Here is an 18,490-nt window from a genome sequence, read left to right as displayed (position 1 = left end):
ATACAATCTTGTGATGTGGAAGTAATAAAAGCGACAGACTGCATAATAAAGGTTCATATCACAAGGGGTAACATAAAGTGACGTTCTTTCGCATTGAGATTTTATGCATCCAACCATAAAAGAGCATGGCAACCTCTGATTCCCTCTGCGAAGGGCCTGTCTTTTATTATTATCTTCTACCTTATGCAAGAGTCACAGTGATCTTCACCTTTACTTTTTCATTTTATCCTTTGGCAAGCTCAGCATGTTGGAAAGAACATGATATATATATATATCTAATTGGATGTAGGGGAGCATGAATTATTATTGTTGACATTACCCTTGAGGTAAAAGGTTGTGGGGCAAAACTATAAGTCCTTATCTTTCTCTGTGTCCGATTAAAACTTCATAACCACAAGTATTGCGTGAGTGTTAGCAATTATGAAGGAGTAGATGATAGTTGAGTATGTAGACTTGCTTTTAAGCTCTGTCATAGACTCTTTCCGATGTTATGATAAATTGCAATTGCTTCAATGACTGAAATTGTAATTTGTTGGAGCCCAATAAGGTTTCTGATTCATACTTTTGCATTGTGAATAGATCATCACTTGAACATAAGTAATCATATGACAAAATCTATATATGTTGCTATTATGAGAATAATCATGATGCCTTCATGTCCGTATTTTATTTTTATCGAAGCCTCTACCTCTAAACACGAGGACATATTTATTGTTATCGGCTTTTTGCTTGAGGACAAGCGAGGTGTAAGCTTGGGGAGTTGATACGTCAATTTTGCATCATGCTTTTATATCGATATTTATTGCATTATGGCTGTTATTTCACTTTATGTCACAATACTTATGGCTATTCTCTCTTATTTTACAAGGTTTACATAAGGAGGGAGAATGCCGGCAGCTGGAATTCTGGGCTGAAAAAGGAGCAAATATTAGAGACCTATTCTGCGCAACTCCAAAAGTCCTGAAACTCCACGGAATATCTTAAAAGAAATAAAGAAAAATCCTCGCCAAATATGAAGTCCAGGGGGCCCACACCCTGCTCATGAGGGTGGGGGGGCACGCCCCCTACCTCGTGGGCCCCCTGGTGGGTCTCCTACGTCCATCTTCTCCTATATGAAGTATTTCGATGAGAAAAAAATAAGAGGGAACTTTTCGGGACGAAACTCCGCCGCCACGAGGCGGAACCTTGGCGGAACCAATCTAGAGCTCCGGCAGAGCTGTTCTGCCGGGGATACTTCCCTCCGGGAGGGGGAAATCATCGCCATCATCATCACCAACGCTCCTCTCATCGGGAGAGGGCAATCTCCATCAACATCTTCACCAGCACCATCTCATTTCCAAACCCTAGTTCATCTCTTGTATCCAATTCTTGTCCCAATGTCCGGGATTGGTGCTAGTAGGTTGCTAGTAGTGTTGATTACTCCTTGTAGTTGATGCTAGTTGGTTTATTTGGTGGAAGATCATATGTTCAGATCCTATATGCATATTATTACCCCTCTGATTATGAACATGAATATGCTTTGTGAGTAGTTATGTTTGTTCCTGAGGACAAGGGAGAAGTCTTGCTATTAGTAGTCATGTGAATTTGGTATTCGTTTGATATTTTGATAAGGTGTATGTTGTCTAGCCTCTAGTGGTGTTATGTGAACGTCGATTACATAACACTTCACCATTATTTGGGCCTAGAGGAAGGCATTGGGAAGTAATAAGTAGATGATGGGTTGCTAGAGTGACAGAAGCTTAAACCCTAGTTTATGTGTTGCTTCGTAAGGGGCTGATTTGGATCCATATGTTTCATGCTATGCTTAGGTTTACCTTAAAACTTTTGTTGTAGTTGCGGATGCTTGCAATAGAAGTTAATCATAAGTGGGATGCTTGTTCAAGTAAGAACAGCACCCAAGCACCGGTCCACCCACATATCAAATTATCAAAGTACTAAACGCGAATCATATGAACGTGATGAAAACTAGCTTGACGATATTCCCATGTGTCCTCGGGAGCGTTTTTCCTATTATAAGAGTTTGTTCTGGCTTGTCCTTTGCTACAAAAAGGATTGGGCCACCTTGCTACACTTTATTTACTTTTGTTACTTGTTGCTCGTTACAATTTATCTTGTCACAAAACTATCTGTTACCACTTATTTCAGTACTTGCAGAGAATACCTTGATGAATACCACTTATTGGTACGGTAATCCTGTTCTGGAGGTCATGTTACTTGACCATGATGAACGTACGAACTATGAGGAAGCGATGATGAGCCCAGATTCCGCAAAATGGCTTGAGGCCATGAAATCTGAGATGGGATCCATGTATGAGAACAAAATGTGGACTTTGGTTGACTTGCCCATTGATCGGCAAGCCATAGAAAATAAATGGATCTTCAAGAGGAAGACGGACGCTGATAGTAGTGTTACTATCTACAAAGCTAGACTTGTCGAAAAAGGTTTTTAACAAAGTTCATGGTGTTGACTAGGATGAGATTTTCTCACTCGTAGCAATGCTTAAGTTTGTCCGAATCATGTTAGCAAATTACCACATTTTATGAAATCTGGGAAATGGATGTCAAAACTACATTCCTTAATGGATCTCTTAAAGAAGAGTTGTATATGATGCCTTTGTCAGGCACAACATTCTCTGCCTTCCACTGCAGCAATTCCAGTACAGTACCGAGCTTTGTGTTGCGATCTTCGCAATTGGGGTACAACCCTTTTTTGTGATCCTCTAACATGCGATCGAACTTCAGCTTCTCCTTTTGACTTTCACATTGCGTCCTTGCATCGACAATGACCCGGCGGAGATCGTCTGGTTCCTCTTGATCTTCAGCAGCTTCACCCGTTGCAGCATCATTGGGCACATCGTCTGGTTCCTCTTGATCTTCACCAGCTCCCCCTGTTGCAGCATCACGGTATTTAGGGGGCACGTAGTTGTCATCGTACTCTTCTTCTTCGTCGTCTTCCATCATAACCCCTATTTCTCCGTGCCTCGTCCAAACATTATAGTGTGGCATGAAACCCTTGTAAAGCAGGTGGGTGTGAAGGATTTTCCGGTCAGAGTAAGACTTCGTATTCCCACAATCAGGGCATGGACAACACATAAAACCATTCTGCTTGTTTTCCTCAGCCGCATCGAGAAACTCATGCACGCCCTTAATGTACTCGGAGGTGTGTCTGTCACCGTACATCAATTGCCGGTTCATCTGCGTGCATTATATATAATTAAGTGTCCAAATTAATAGAAGTTCATCATCACATTAAAACCAAAGTACATACATAGTTCTCATCTAACAACATATAGCTCTCCAGAGCATCTAATTAATTAAACCATACATTGAAACTATGTAAAACATTTAAATGCGAAAACAAAGGTGATCATAATCGCAACCAAGGTAACAATTGATCCAACGGCATAATGATACCAAGCCTCGGTATGAATGGCATATTTTCTAATCTTTCTAATCTTCAAGTGCATTGCATCCATCTTGATCTTGTGATCATCGACGACATCCGCAACATGCAACTCCAATATCATCTTCTCCTCCTCAATTTTTTTTATTTTTTCCTTCAAGAAATTGTTTTCTTCTTCAACTAAATTTAACCTCTCGACAATAGGGTCGGTTGGAATTTCCGGTTCACATACATCCTAGATAAATAAAATCTATGTCAAGTTGGTCCGCATAATTTTCATAAACAATAAATGAACCAATAGTTATAAAGATTAATATATATACCACATTCGAATCATAGACAGGACGAGGGCCGACGGGGGCGGATACCAAAACCATCGCACTACATAAGATGCAACAATAAAAGTAAGAAAATTATACAAGTATCTATCTAAACATACAAGTAACAATATTTTCCTTTCAGAAAGAAGATAAGAACAAGAGGCTCACCACGGTGGTGTCGTTGATGAGATCGGCGCGGATGATCGACGGCGGTGAAGACGGGGGTGGGGCGTGACGGACCGCTAAATCTAGACAAATCTCGAGGAAAATGGAGCTTTGAGCTTAACTACTGTGGCTCGGGCATTTCATCGAACACCTCATGTGCATAGGAGGTGAGCTAGAGCACCACAAACCCCTCCCCTCGCCGGCCTGAGAAAAACAGAGCACCGGAGTGCTCTGCTCGCGGGCGAGGGTATATATAGGCACCTCATTGGTCCCGGTTTGTGGCATGAACCGGGACTAAAGGGTGGCCTTTGGTCCCGGTTCAGGCCACCAACCGGGACCAATGGTGGTGGGCCAGGAGCCAGGCCCATTGGTCCCGGTTCGTCCCACCAACCGGGACCAAAAGGTCTAGACGAACCGGGACCAATGGCCCACGTGGCCCGGCCAGCCCCCTGGGCTCACGAACCGGGTCCAATGCCCCCATTGGTCCCGGTTCTAGACTGAACCGGGACTAATGGGCTGACCCGGCCTGGACCATTGCCCCCTTTTCTACTAGTGGAACCAGTACTAAAGGTGCTGGTGGGGCCCTAGCCTGCCACGGCCTCTTTAGTACCGGTTCGTGGCACGAATCGGTACTAAAGGTTCGCCATGAGCCGATACTAATGAGCTCCAGCCGCCTAGACGTTGGAACCGGCACTAATGGTCATATTAGTGCCGGTTCTGTTACAAACCGAGACTAATGTGCTTCACATTAGGCCCTTTTCCTACTAGTGACATATTATCAATGGATGCATAGCAACACACTGCATGTGATGGAAAGAACTTTGATTATGAGTCATTCATGCATGTCATCGCCCCTACACCAGCCGCATCCAACGGGCGCGCTGACAATGAAGACCCAAGCACGGGTGGCTCGACCAGCTCGCGACCAGGCCCATGGCCCACGACGAACAGGCGGCCCAACCAGCGCATCATTGTGCCGACGTGGACGCTGTGACTCCAGCCCGTCCTACCAACTACTTGAGGCAGCCACAACAGCGAGTGTGGCATCCAGTGGATCAAGCAGAAACGGCACCGGCGGCTACCTACTCTCGCTTCCCCATTCTTGTAACCCTAGTTCTTGTACCAGAGACAATTTCCCTCGACCAATACTTGTAGCCACTTCGATTGTGAGCAATCCATATCAGGCTCCTTACAATGCATATATAATATACACATGTATTTGATAGAAACTTGGATAATAATGGATGCAAAAAGAGAGGAGGGTGACACCTGGAAAGAGATGCATATCCATGCATTGAGTTGTTCAAGGAAGTGCAAGTAGAGAGGGGAAATGAGCATGTTAGCTGATCCGAACGAGTAGTGAATCGCACTAGGGAGCTAGCGTCCACATGAGAGAGTTGTGAGTTGGCATGTGGCGGTTCATCCTGGTGGAACTATGGAAGAGGAACAACACGGGATGTAGGAGGGACCGAGGGAGCGGAGGTGCCAGAGGAAATAAAGCAGCATGGGAAAGGAAAAAGACGTTGAGGTTGCAGAAGGTGGAGAGAAAGATATAATCAATAGAAAGTCAGAAATGGTCTGGGGAGAAGACGCTCCGCTGCGCAGGGAAATCCTTTCGCCAAAAAAATAGCCTGCAGAACAACCGAAAGGACCCGAAGATCAGGGGCGGACCCAGGATAAAAACTGACCGGGGGCACCCAGCTATACAAAACTCTCGATAATTTTTACACATAGGCTTATATAAACGTCTATATGTCCTATATATAGACATTTTCTTGCAAGTCATAAGATATTTCATTCAAGTTCTAAAAAGAGATACTTCATCCAATCATAACACAACAAGTTATCAATAAAGTGAACATACCTTACAAAAAGACTTTAAATCCAAATAGTTCATATTTTGCAAAAGAATATTCATCTCTAACATAAATACTGTGTTCTGAAAAGAAAAAAACACATATTAGTATTAGCAATTTATAATTCTAATGGAAATGGTAAACACACAAGAGGTGTAAGGTATAGGATCATTACAATACATTTCTCCCACGACGATCTTTAATCTTATGGAAACGATCAAGAATCACTTTATAAGCAATTTCGTCCAGCAGTCCATTTTCCACGAAGCAAATTAGGCTATGGCTCAAATAATCATCACCAATTTTGTTACCCAAAGCACCCTTCACAATCTTCATAACTGAAAAACATCTGTCAACATTGGCACTGGTTACAGGGAGAGTCAACGCTAGCTTCAAAAGCCAATATACCAATGATAGGAGAGATGCTTCCTTGTATCCACCGTCGGTTTAGCCAAATCACCTATTTTGTCCAAAGCTAGAAAACATTGTATCATGGAGTATATTATCTATGCAGAGACCAAGTTCGTGTTCAAGAGTCACCATATTTTTGTGATTAAAAATCATCAGGATAAATCTTGGCTAATTTCAGCAACATTTCCTTGTCAAAATGGCAAAGTAAATCAGTTGGGCTCAAAGCAGACCTGTTGGTGGTGATGGTGTCGTCCCTTTCTTTCTAACTGTAAAAATTCCGAGAGAAAGCATCCTAGTAGTAGCAGACTATCAAGCCAGCAGACAAGTGAGAGTAATAGAATGGTTTGCCGGATTGAATTGCATAGAAAATTCCAGAATGGTACTACAAGTTAAGCTACCGGTAGTGTGCCACACTAATCCTATAATTTATGGTTAGAACCAACAGTACATGCCTGATAGAGTACTAGTACGGATTGCATATTTTCACTTGGTTTGACAGAAAACACAAAGAAATCAAATAAAAAATAAGGACCGGAGAGATCCAGGCAAACCAAATCGAGAAGTACCTGTGTTTCTGTTTGCCTATGGCAGTTTCGGAGTTGGGATGAGATTGAGATTAATAAAGCTTGGCTGCAGACCGGACCTACGTAGACCAGCGCTCGCGCCGCGGCGGCCGGCGGCAGGGCGGGCATCAGCCGGCAGGCGAGTGGGCAGCCGCAGAGCCACGATCGACCAATCCTCAAAGTGGCAGTGCGTGGTGGCTGACGGTTCACTTCTTGGTTTAATCGATTTTCTAGCTATTAGCCTATTCATTAATTGATTGATCTCCGAGAGTCGAAGAGGCAAGCAGTAGCCAATTTCTCCTCGTGTTCATCACTTTGTTGAAGGACACGCATCTCTTCATTTTTCTCGATTTGGTTTGCTTTTTTATGGGCTTTACGGAGAAGGGCCGATGGGGAGTGGGGGCACCAGCTCTTGCATGACCGGGGGCCTGCTGGCTGGATCGGGTGTTTATACCGGGGCGACAGGAAATTGAGTGGGGTCCTGGGCCCCCGCTCGTCACAACGTGCGTCCGCCCCTGCCGACGATGACTCGGGTGGGGGAGTTAATGGGCCTAGATTCGAACAGCCCATGTGGATGACATATAGTAGTCGGGGAAGGCATCGACGACGCCAAATCCTATTTGGCGCCTGTTGCGCCGGATAACGGCATCGGTGCAAACGGGCGCACACCCCCCTGCGCTGTGCGACGGCCCATTTACCTTAGTTTTTCCTGGTTTTAAACTAAAAAGACGATCCTGTGTGATTCCAGATGCGATCCCGCGACATCTAGTTCATTCTTAGCTCGGCTAACCATATTAGACAACCAACTTGACGTGATTCTGTATATCAAATTTCTTCTTTTAGCCTTTTCTTATTTTCAGTTTTTCTTTTCTTTCCTGTTTCCTTTTTTTTTCTTCTTTCCATTTTCTATTTCAAAATGTCCGAACTTATTTGGCAGAATTGATGAAATTTTTTCAAAAATTCACTAAGCATTTTTCTTCCAAAATTGGTGATTTTTTTTCCAAAATTCGGTGAACGTTCTTTAACATACTAACTTTTTTTATCAAAATCAACGAACTATTTTGAAATCCATGATCTTTTTTCAAAATTTGGGGCATTTTGTTCAAATTCATGATTTTTTTTATCAAAATCGATGAATTTGTTTCAAATACGTGATTTTTTTCAAAATTGGTGAACTTTATTTAAATTAGAGAAAGTTTTTTAGCAAAATCAATGAACTTTTTTACAATCCATGACCATTCTTAAAATTCGGTGGACTTTGTTCAAATTCCTGCACTTTTTTTATGAAAATCGATGAACCTTTTTTTAAATCCATGAATTTTTTTCAGAATCATGAACTTTTTTCAAATCCATGATCTTTTTTCAAAATTATGTGAACTTTGTTCAAATTCATGAACTTTTTTATCAAAATCGATGAACTTTTTCAAATACAATATGGTGAACTCTTTTAATTTCATGAATTCGTTTTTTTAATAAATTATCTTTTAAAAAATTGATGAATTCTTTTTTAAGTTTACGTTTCCTTCTGTAAAATAATTCATACTAGGAATGGAACACGGGTCTAATAGCTCTAATTTTTGGATATAAACACATCAAGTTGGTTGCGGTGGAGTGGTTACTGTGCGAAGGCCGTGGACGTTGGCATCCTGGTTCCATTCCTATGTCGCAAGCGGCGCTGAGGACGCCGAAGAGGACGGCACGTCGACAACTCCTCTACCGTGGGCGCGATGGTAAGGAATTCCTCTAAAAAAAGAGTGAATTCCAGTTTTTACCCCTTATTTTAACATTTTTGACACTAATTACCCCATTTAATAATTTTCATCCTGATTACCCCATTTAGCAAAACTTTTGCTAGTTCTTACCCCAGTAATTCTTTTGAGAGCGATCTGCCAGCTAACTCCCTGCCATCGGATTCCTCTTGGCATTTTTTGCCAATGTCCGAACTGGTCACTTGGTTTGGCGGCATCTAGTTTTTTTTTCCAATGTCCGAACAGGTCACTTGGTTTAGCCGCATCTAGTTTTTTTTTCTCATGGCTGTCAAGTGTATGTGTGCACCACATCGTCGGAAAGATGAACAATTATCTTGTGCGCTCAAGACCGTTCAATCTTGCATTGTGTATTGTGCTTTGTAGGTTTAATGAGATGATATTTTAGTTTTCTTCCATGATGCAAAACATCGGAGGAAGCATTTATTTTACGCTTTGGGAAATCATCAAATAAAAACATTACATTCTATTTTACAGATCTGCACTGATATTGTCGAACATGTGTTTTTTAGTTTGGCTCCAATGATGTGTGTCAACTTAAAATTATTACTACCAGTTATTAACAAACAGGATGTGATTTTGGTTTTAATAGAAATGTATGCTTGGGCACTTAGTCTCGACTCTCGAGTAAAACACGATCTTTGCAAGAAGGCTTTCAAAAAATAAAAGGGGTAAAAACAGTCAAGATTGTCACTAAATGGGGTAATCTGAATGAAAATTTGTTAGATTGGGTAGTTATTGTCAAAAATGCTAAATTAGGGGGTAAAAATCGGAATTCACTAAAAGACGTAATGGTAAGGATAACATACCAAAAAATAGACAAACCAGCCTTAAAAACTATGCAGCGAGATGTGAGACAAGTCCAGCGAAAAAATAAAAGAAGAAAAAAGTAGAGAGAGACGAGTCCACCTCAACACAAGGAAAAGAAAAAGCAACGGGCCAGTACAGTACAAAGATGGAGGGCGGTATTGTAAAAGAAAAACAAATGCTGACATCAATCGACTAAGATCTGGACAGACCCATATTGATTTAGTGTGCGTCCGTACTTGCTTTGCTTGCTGATTGTCCTGCTGCTGCCCATCCCCGCTGCAGCTCGTCCAATCCCACCGTCGAGCACGCATGGACTGCGCGGTGCAGTGACTCGGCGTGAACCGACGGTGCGCACGGCACCCACTCCCACCGCTCCACGACGGTCCCGGCCTGCCGCTCCGTCAGCTCGTACAGCACGGCGCCATTGGCAGGCTCGGCCGCATTGTACACGTATCCTCCTGTGGCGTTGCCGCACACCCCGATCGATCGCATCATCTCCTCGTCGTCCTCGTCTTCGTCTCGGGGGAAAAGCCGCTCCGACATGTCGCTCGGCATTGCGTCGTGCGCCGCGCCGGGGGACAGCTCCAGAACGTCGCCATGCACCTCCCATGCTTGGACAACGACTCTGTTTGCTTCCTCGCCGTCGCGCTTCGCTCCGAACAGCATCAGCCGCTCAGCGCCGGCACGACCAGGCGCGACGCCCCACGTGTAAACGCTGGCGTCTGGTCTCAGGCAACGTGTGGGACCCCACCGCCGTTTCAATGGATCGAACCAGCTCGTCCACCCGGTGGTTCTATCCGTGAGGTATACTCTCTGATCTGTCGCGGCCGCCGAGAGCCAGGTTGCTGCGGCGGACTCCCGGAGCTTCGACGGCAGAGGATCACAAGTGATCCAATTTCCGCTTTCATGAACCTCCGCTGCGGCCACGACCTCTCCCTCAGCAAGCGCAAGCTGACACGCGCCGCCGAGGGCGACCATGCGGTCGCCCACCACTGCCAACACCGGGTCGACACGCCACACACTGGGACTCTTCAGGGAGATGCACGCGGAAGTTCCAAGAGGGTCGCCGGCGATGTCAAGGCCTGACGAGGAAAGCGCGCAGACACGGTCCCCCCGCGCGCTCCGCACGAGGCGTAGGTTCAACGGCAGGGCGTGGCGCGGGGCGTGCAAATGCGTGGTCAGCCAAACGCCTGAGCGGGGATCATACGCCAAGGTCTGGCGACGGCAGCCGTGGAGGTGGACCACAAGCCACGGCAGCCGCCGTGGGCGCCGGAGAAGGGCGGATCGGACTGCACGCAGCCACTCGCGCGAGACCGCTACCGCGGCGGACAAGTCTGACGCCGGCAAGCGCTCCAGCACCAACTCTAGCACGTCCCCGTGAAGGTACAATGCAGCAACCGCCGGCGGGTCGGTGTGGAGATTGCTCACTTCCATTATGCAAGCACCAACTCCAGCACGACCCCCGTGAAGGTACTATATGAATAACCAGATAGCTCTACCTCTAATTCCGGCGCTGAGCTAGCTAGCTAAATAGAGTAGGCGGTACCCAGCACACACAAAAAAAAAACGACAGGCAGGTAGCCTCACCATCCCACACCTAACCCTTGGTTGAAATAAAATCTACAGCCGCGAGTACCAATTCCAGCGCTCCACACACCCGGGGACGTGTCCGGATGCATTCGCGACCGTACCGGTCAGACCTTAAATCTTGGCTCGCATATCCGCGAACCTCATATCCAGCACCCTTATGTATACATACTACACATGCAACGTGAACTACTATACGTAGATCAAACAACGGACATGGCAATCGGCGGCAAACGGACACCGAAATCCTATTTACATCATCCAAGATGTCGCCATAGTTCATCACCGGACAAGTTTTAAACTTAAACAACAAAAAAAGATAATAGTAAACTGAGGAGGAGCATCTTCACCACATCCTCGCCCGGCGTTTGCCCTTCCAGTCGCACTCTCACTGCTCAATGGCAAGCCGAGGCACCTTCACGTTTTTCTCCGTAGCCGGCGAGCATCCGTCTCCGCCATCATCAGTGACCGGCGGTAGACCAAAGCGAGGAGCAGCTTGTCCTCGCCAGCCACTACCGGCAACCTGCGAGGGCGGCACACGGATTGCTCTGCTGCGTCCCTTCCTCTTGCCCGCAACCTCACGCAGCGAGTTCCGCGCGCGTCCGTGCCGGCGAGGCGGTCACTAGCACCCACCGCTGCCCGTCCGGAGCACCCGCTGGCGGCGGAAGGGGATGGCGCAGGGGCGGAGCGGACTGCGCAACCCTCACAAAGTTGTGCACGTGCACGAGGGCCCAGCTCGGGCATTCGCGTTGCGCCGGCGTGGGTGCTGCCACCGGATGTGCCCCCATGCATGTTCACCTTGGACCGCTCCAGCCCAATGCGAAGGGCCAGTTCCTTCTCAACGTTGAGGTCGGATCCTGAGTGGTTGCCGGAGCACGACATCTCGCCAGAATCATTGCATTCGATCGAAATCGAAGATGGGAGAAGAGGGGACGGAGCGAGAGAGAAGAGTGGAGTGAGGTAGGGTTCGAAGAGGAGACATATTGTTTTTTTTTGTTGGGATGGCATGGAGTCGGTGGTGGACCAGGCTGACGTGGCTCGCCCGGGCCTCTCCATATCCACCCTACATTTGGGCTGGATATCAGGGACGTCGGACATCCCAAACGTTAGAGGTAGGTTTGAGGCGCCCGCGTGGGTTTGTGTTTTTATCGCTCGGTGATTGGTCCGTCCGCCTGGGCATATAAGACCGGTTTGACGCGCATGGTTGTAGATGCTCTAACACCAAAACAGTCTAGTTGTCCACTCCATCCTTGTTGGTAGTTCGCCAGCCTATTAGAGAACCCTGCAAAAAAAGATTAACGTGGTATAAAATCTCTATATCTTTATATACTACTCCGTCCGTTCCAAAATAAGTGACTCTAGAGTACTTAAAAAGAACGTAAGGTTCCCGTTTCACCTTTCTTCCCACTACCTCTTCGTCCAACTTTCCTCCTTAATTACTGATCACCTTAATTTACTTATCTTTTGAACCAATTCTACTTTAATTTACTTTCCAAACTTTTGATCAAAGTATAAGATAAAATCATGTGTAGAATTCTAAGCTACTAGAATTTTATATCCTATTGTAACGCACATGCATTGTTCTAATTTTCTGTACTTAAAAAGAAAGCAAGGTTCCCATTTCTCATTTATTCCCATCACCTCTTGGTCCAACACTGGTAGAAAAAGGGTCTATAGTCCCGGTTCGTAAGGGCCTTTAGTCCCGGTTCCTGAACCGGGACTAAAGTGTCGGTACTAATGCCCTGACCCTTTAGTCCCGGTTCAATCCAGAACCGGGACTAAAGGGCGCGGCCACGTGTACCAACCGGGACTAAAGGAAATTTTATGATTTTTTTTTTAAATTTTTTTTTGAAATTTTTTTTTTGAATTTTTTTTTATTTTCAAACTTCTGAATTATTTTAACCTCTAGTCTGTAATCACCACCCCTCATCACTTCTCAATTTATCCTCTAATCACCCCTCATCATTCCAAATCATCTAACTTCCCGAACGGTCACCCATCCTCCCACTCCCCCAGCCTGAGCACGCTTAACTTCCGGGTTCTATTCTCCCTCGCTCCAAGTCTGCACTTGTTGTTTTCCTGACAATAGTAAGATGTCAATCCTATTAACCTTCAGGAATTTTGCTTGAGCATGAAGTGACACATTTCACTGTTTGAGTTTGAAACTATTGTTTTAAAAAACAATAATTATTTAGTAACACTAATATTTCTTGAATAATTAGTTTGACCATTGTTTGACCACAGTTTGACCACAGTTTGACCAGATTTGACCAAAATTGAAATAACTAAAATAATTATTTAGTAACACTAATATTCTAGAATAATTAGTTTGACCATTGTTTGACCACAGTTTGCCCACTGTTTGAATATTTTTTAATTTTTTCCACTCTAGATCTTAAAAGCCCCGTAACTTTTTTTCTATTAGGTTTTTGAGGATTTTGAAAATGTTTAACGGGGTTCCCCGAGTTAAATTTGGATGTAACTTTTCGAGTAGATGATTTTTCATATAAAAAACCTTTTCATCCGAGTTAGTATGCAAAAGTTATGCCCATTTTTACAAATTTTAGAGAGATTTTGCAAATAAAGTCAAAATTCACATTTGCAAATTTTCCCAACAACTAGACCACATATCACATGAGAAACTTATTTTCTTTTATTTTTTTGACATTTCCATTATTTTCTTTTTATTTTTTTAAAAACTGAAAAGGCGATCCACGGGGGGGGGGGGGGGGGGGTTAGAGTTTGAAAATGGAACCTTTAGTACCGGTTCGTGGCACGAACCGGGACTAAAGGTCTCAACCCCATTAGTCCTGGTTCGTGCCTCAAACCGGGACTAAAGTATAAGATAAATAATGGGTAGAATTTGATGAATTTTTTAATTGACAACCCCATTATTATAGACAGGTAAATCACAAGCTAAGTTACTAGAATTTTATATCCCGTTGCAACGCATGGGCATTGTTCTAGTTTTCTCTACTACTTAAAAAGAACCTAAAGTTCCCGTTTCACCTTTCTTCCCATCACCCCTTCATCCAACAATCCTCCTTAATAATCAATCAACTTTATTTAGTTACCTTCTCAACCAATTCCACTTTAATTTTACATACCAAACTTCTGATCAAAATATAAGATAGATCATGCGTAGAATTGATGAATATTTATTTTCACAGTCGCTTTACTATAGACAGGCACTCCCTCCATTCCTTTATCTAAGGTGTATATTTTTGGGCACGGTGGCCAAGGCAACAAATTATGTATACATTAGTACAAAATTACCCTTGTCAAATTTATTGATTACTGGAAGTAAATCAGTTAAGCTTTGAAAGAAAGAGATACAGGCAATCAAGGGAGAGATACTTTCCTTCTTTTTCTATAAAGAGAGATACAGACAATCGGGAGAAAGATACTTTCCTTTTTTCTATAGGGATCAAAAAGAGATTATGAGGATTTAGAAGAATTGCACCTTACATTGTGGAAATTTATCACAAAACAAATACACCTTTTATAAAAGAACGGAGGGAGTAAATCACAAGCTAAGGTATTAGAATTTTATATGCCGTTGCACTGCACGGGCATTGTTGTAGTTTTAGAAAAAAACATAAGATTTCATCTAACATTCAGGTTTTCCTTAACCACACTTTAATTTTATCGTATGCCCCATCATTCCAACTATTTTACATCATCTATTTACTATTAATTTGGTATTTTACCCTACAATTTATTTATACCAATTTTTTCTGGAAAATTATATCAATCTTTGGTATCCTGGTAATTATATCTAGGAAGAAATCAATCAGGATCAATATCTGATTGATATCTAAAAAAATTTGGTAATGCCTTATACCAGACACACATATCATTGTCAATAGGAGGATTTCATCAATCGTTGAAACTTTTTGGCAACATCATATATCAGGCACACATGTTAGGGAAATGAATATCCACCAGAATTATTACAACCCACTAAATATTTAGAAAATAAATTAATCACATCAAATATTTGTAAATATGTTTTAGAAATAAATGATGTTGAACCATATAGTAACTTATGTAGTCTATTAAAAATACATGACAGACTAACCAAAAAAAGGTTAAGATTTCATAAAAATCAGAAATATCTTATCATTAATTTAATTTATCAAAAATCTCAACCAACATATATTAAAAGTATACCTTTATTTTTACAATTAATGTTTTTGAAGAAAACTAGCAACCATATTATTATGCGTTTCCAATAAAACAATAAAGATGCAGGCGCCCATATATACGCGCATGCACTCATCACTAACACACACACACACGTACGCAAACCATTCCCCTCCTCTTTAGCACCTTCGACAGGCTGAGCCGGCATATCATCTTAAGATTAAGAAAATCAGCACATGTGCCGCATAGTCGAGGGGAACTTCTCCTCCCATTGAATGTGCATTGCCGAAAATCCTAAAATTGTTATGTTGTGATCAAAATTCAAGTATAAAGATAAAGGTTAACTTCTGACGAGCGAGCGGAGCGAGGCCCCTCGCCGATAGGCTTGGGACCTACCTGTGTGACATGCTAGCTGGTGCCCGTGAATTTCCCCCCTTCAATTTTGAGGGGTTTTCCACGTTAAATTCTTGTGTCCCTGTGTTCGATTTGTTCTTCACTGTATTTATTTTCAAGAGGTTTTCCACATTAAATTCATGTGTCCATGTGTTTGATTTCGTTCTTCATCGTGTTTGATTACATGTCGTATCTCTAACAGAAATAAATACAAAAATAATATGAGCACCAGGACTTGAACCCTGCTGAAATATATGGCCGGTATTTCGATCCTATCAAGCGCAACAACGGTCTCTTGCAGACTTGTCCAGGGTCCTCCATGCTGAAATATGGGACGGGCTTTAGGTCCATATAGCAATTTTTGACAATCTTTAAAGGCCCGTGTGGATTTATTACTATTAGGTGTAGTGGAAAGTTTAGTCCTACCCCGGAAGTTGGAGTATAAGGGTTTCTCTTTTATATGTTATTGAAGTTTGAGAAGAGAAGAGGCCCTCGGGCACTCCTCCGCCCCGCTCGCCGCGGCGCGACACGGGAATGAGCCGTGCCGAGCTCACACTTACGCGCTTATTTTTGCAAGTCCTGTACGGAAAAGATGCGACGCCCCCGGCGCCGCGACCTATGCATGGCCTACTGGAGGATATAACTCGTTTATCCCGCTTCTACTGTTTTCTTTTTAGCCATGCTAGCGTTATACGTAGATTTTTCTGCAATTAGCGTAGTATATGCTTGCTTGACTGAATATCAATATGCGTTTATTTGTGTCAATGCCATGCTAGTGATTAACTCATGGATTAAGTTAATCGAAAAATCGCCTATTTACTCAAAACTCCAGGTCGACATCGCCGTCGCCGATGACCCAAAGGCCAACAACGACGACGGCAGTGCTACAGCCCACTCCACATACTTCTGCAAAATGCCTAGTCAACGAAGAAACCCTTAGCCTCGTAGCTGCCACCGACAGGAGGTGCTCGACATTGCGCCAGACCCAGGCGCCCGGTTGGCCAGCGACTGTCGTTAGCGAGTGGAGCCACCACCACCGCCCTCCAGCCCACTTCATCTCCCACTCCATTCCATCTCCCTCCGGCCCTGATGTGCCACATGGCGTGCCTGACAGTCGCCCCGTGATGGCCCAAGCACCTCGGTCATGGAGCATTGCCTGTCCCCATGGTTGCCGCTTCTCATCCACCCAAGCATGGCGAGCGGCCGCTGCCTTTAATACAGTGCCACAAACGCCATGGAAGGCGAAGCCTCTGATGTCGTCCATTCCTCTGGCGCACTTCTGCAACTGAGCTATGTTTCTGAAACACACATCTAGTTGCAATGGTTTGCAAGTGGGGGCAAGGTTTTCTGTAGCATGCATGTTGTTTGAGTCGATTTTCTAACCGGGGCTATGTTTCTGAAACAATTGTGTTGTTGCAATTGTATGAAATGTGAGATAAAAATAGTTGGGCTATTTTTCGAAACATTGATGTCTTTTTTTAAAAAAACTTTCAATCTATTCATTTTCAATCGTGGCAGTGTAAAGAATATCATAGATAATAAAAATCACTACCAGATTCGTGGACTATCTAGTGACGACTACAAGCACTAAAGAGAGCTGAAAGCGTGCCGTTGAACTTGCTCCTCCTTCGCTAGAGCTGAGCAAACCTTGTTATCCGTCTTTGGCGTCCGGAGAGAAGACATATGTGCGTACAGCCGACTTGACATCCTTCCGTACACGGAACCAACGTAACATGTAATCTATTGAAAAGCACGCTGCCTTCCTGATGAGGTTTCGGCGAAAATATCTGCCAGAAAAAAAAACGAAACAAACAAAGACGTCATAACGTTCCAGCAAATCGTGTAAACTAAGTATTGTGTACGCCGGAACTGTCAGTTCGTCCCATTACGTACCGCATTAGTGACCTTGCAGATGCTGTCAGCATCATCGCAACACCTAAAGGTACGAAAAGTCTCAGATGGGTGAGAGACAATACTTTTTTCTTTTAAGAAAGACGAGAGTAAACTCACGGTCAAGTTACTTGTCAGCGGTAGGTGTTCGTATGCAAGGGCAACCAACTGTTAGTGTTTCTCGTGCCTTCTGCCGCCGCCTCCGACGATTTGCCTCGTCTTTTGTGGCATTAGGGTCATGGATGTGCAGTAGATCCCGGCATTTGCTTATGAGAAGGCTTTATTTTGGGATTTCTTTTGAAGTAAAATGCGCCAGTAGTTATTAGCAGCCAAGTCGCTCCTCCTCCTCCAAGAAAAAAAGCTAGGGTTTCTGTCTCTCGCCTTCGCCACCGCGGGTCCGCCTTGTCTCCGGTGGCCATTGGGCCATGGGGGCGCGGTGGATCCTACTAAGGGTCGGCGGGAGGGCTCCGTTTTCAGTCGTTTTTTCCTGTCTTGTTAGGGTTTGTGTCATCCTTAGGGAGGCGAGAAGGCGGCGGCTCCCTGAAGATGGAATAAAGGTCTCCCCGCCTAGTCCCCGTTCCGGCGGTGCATCTAGCATCGTTGGTGGGCGTGTGGAGGTGTGTCTCCGGCGGATCTATCTTTGGTGGATTTGCTCGGATCTCGTCGTTGTTCGTCTACATTCGTGTGTTTTCGGGTTGAATCCTTCCAACCTACGTTATTCTTCATCGGCGGCGGTTGCTGTTCTGGTGCGCTGGTCCTATGAGGCCTTAACACGACGACTTCCCTACTGTCTACTATAACAAGTTTTGCCCGACTCCGGCATTGGAGGGGTCATGACGGCGGCGCGCCTTCGGCTCGCTTCAGTGCTTATAGTTGTCGCTAGGTGGTCTACGGATCTGGATGTAATTTTTATTTCTGGTGTTTGTTGTACTGTCATGATTGAAGATAAATAGATTGAAAGTTTTTCGCAAAAAAATGCATCAGTAGTTTATAAACTCAAATCGGCTAGACACTTTAGGCCACCAACTTGGGAACTGATCGGATTTAGTTTAGAAACTCGTTTATTTGATCAAATAGGTCAAAACCGGCCTGAGAGGAGAAAAACCGGCCATGTGGATGCCATGTCATCGTTCCTTTCAACACTCATGAGTTAACTTTTTTTTGTGGGATCTATTTGCAA

At 44.1% G+C, this 18,490-nt stretch overlaps 1 protein-coding gene and 1 pseudogene across 1 annotated transcript; one reads left to right on the top strand and one right to left on the bottom strand.

Moving 5' to 3' along the window:
• Positions 1 to 9,248: 9,248 nt before the first annotated feature.
• On the bottom strand, positions 9,249 to 10,782 carry LOC147988154 (F-box/kelch-repeat protein At1g23390-like). Its single transcript, XM_087541327.1, has one exon. The coding sequence runs from the start codon at positions 10,726 to 10,728 to the stop codon at positions 9,514 to 9,516; it is 1,215 nt and encodes a 404-aa protein (XP_087397453.1). The 5' UTR covers positions 10,729 to 10,782; the 3' UTR covers positions 9,249 to 9,513.
• A 6,550-nt stretch (positions 10,783 to 17,332) lies between these two features.
• LOC147988153 (uncharacterized) lies at positions 17,333 to 18,263 on the top strand (annotated as a pseudogene).
• Positions 18,264 to 18,490: the final 227 nt, after the last annotated feature.

This window comes from Triticum urartu, chromosome 1A (genome assembly GCF_056163025.1).
Source record: "Triticum urartu cultivar PI428250 chromosome 1A, HENAU_Tu73, whole genome shotgun sequence".
Classification (NCBI taxonomy): domain Eukaryota; kingdom Viridiplantae; phylum Streptophyta; class Magnoliopsida; order Poales; family Poaceae; genus Triticum; species Triticum urartu.
This window is presented reverse-complemented; position numbering and strand designations above follow the sequence as displayed.

Excerpts from the sequence above, each read along its gene's own strand:
- LOC147988154 (XM_087541327.1), bottom strand. The coding sequence starts at position 10,728 with ATGGAAGTGAGCAATCTCCACACCGACCCGCCGGCGGTTGCTGCATTG.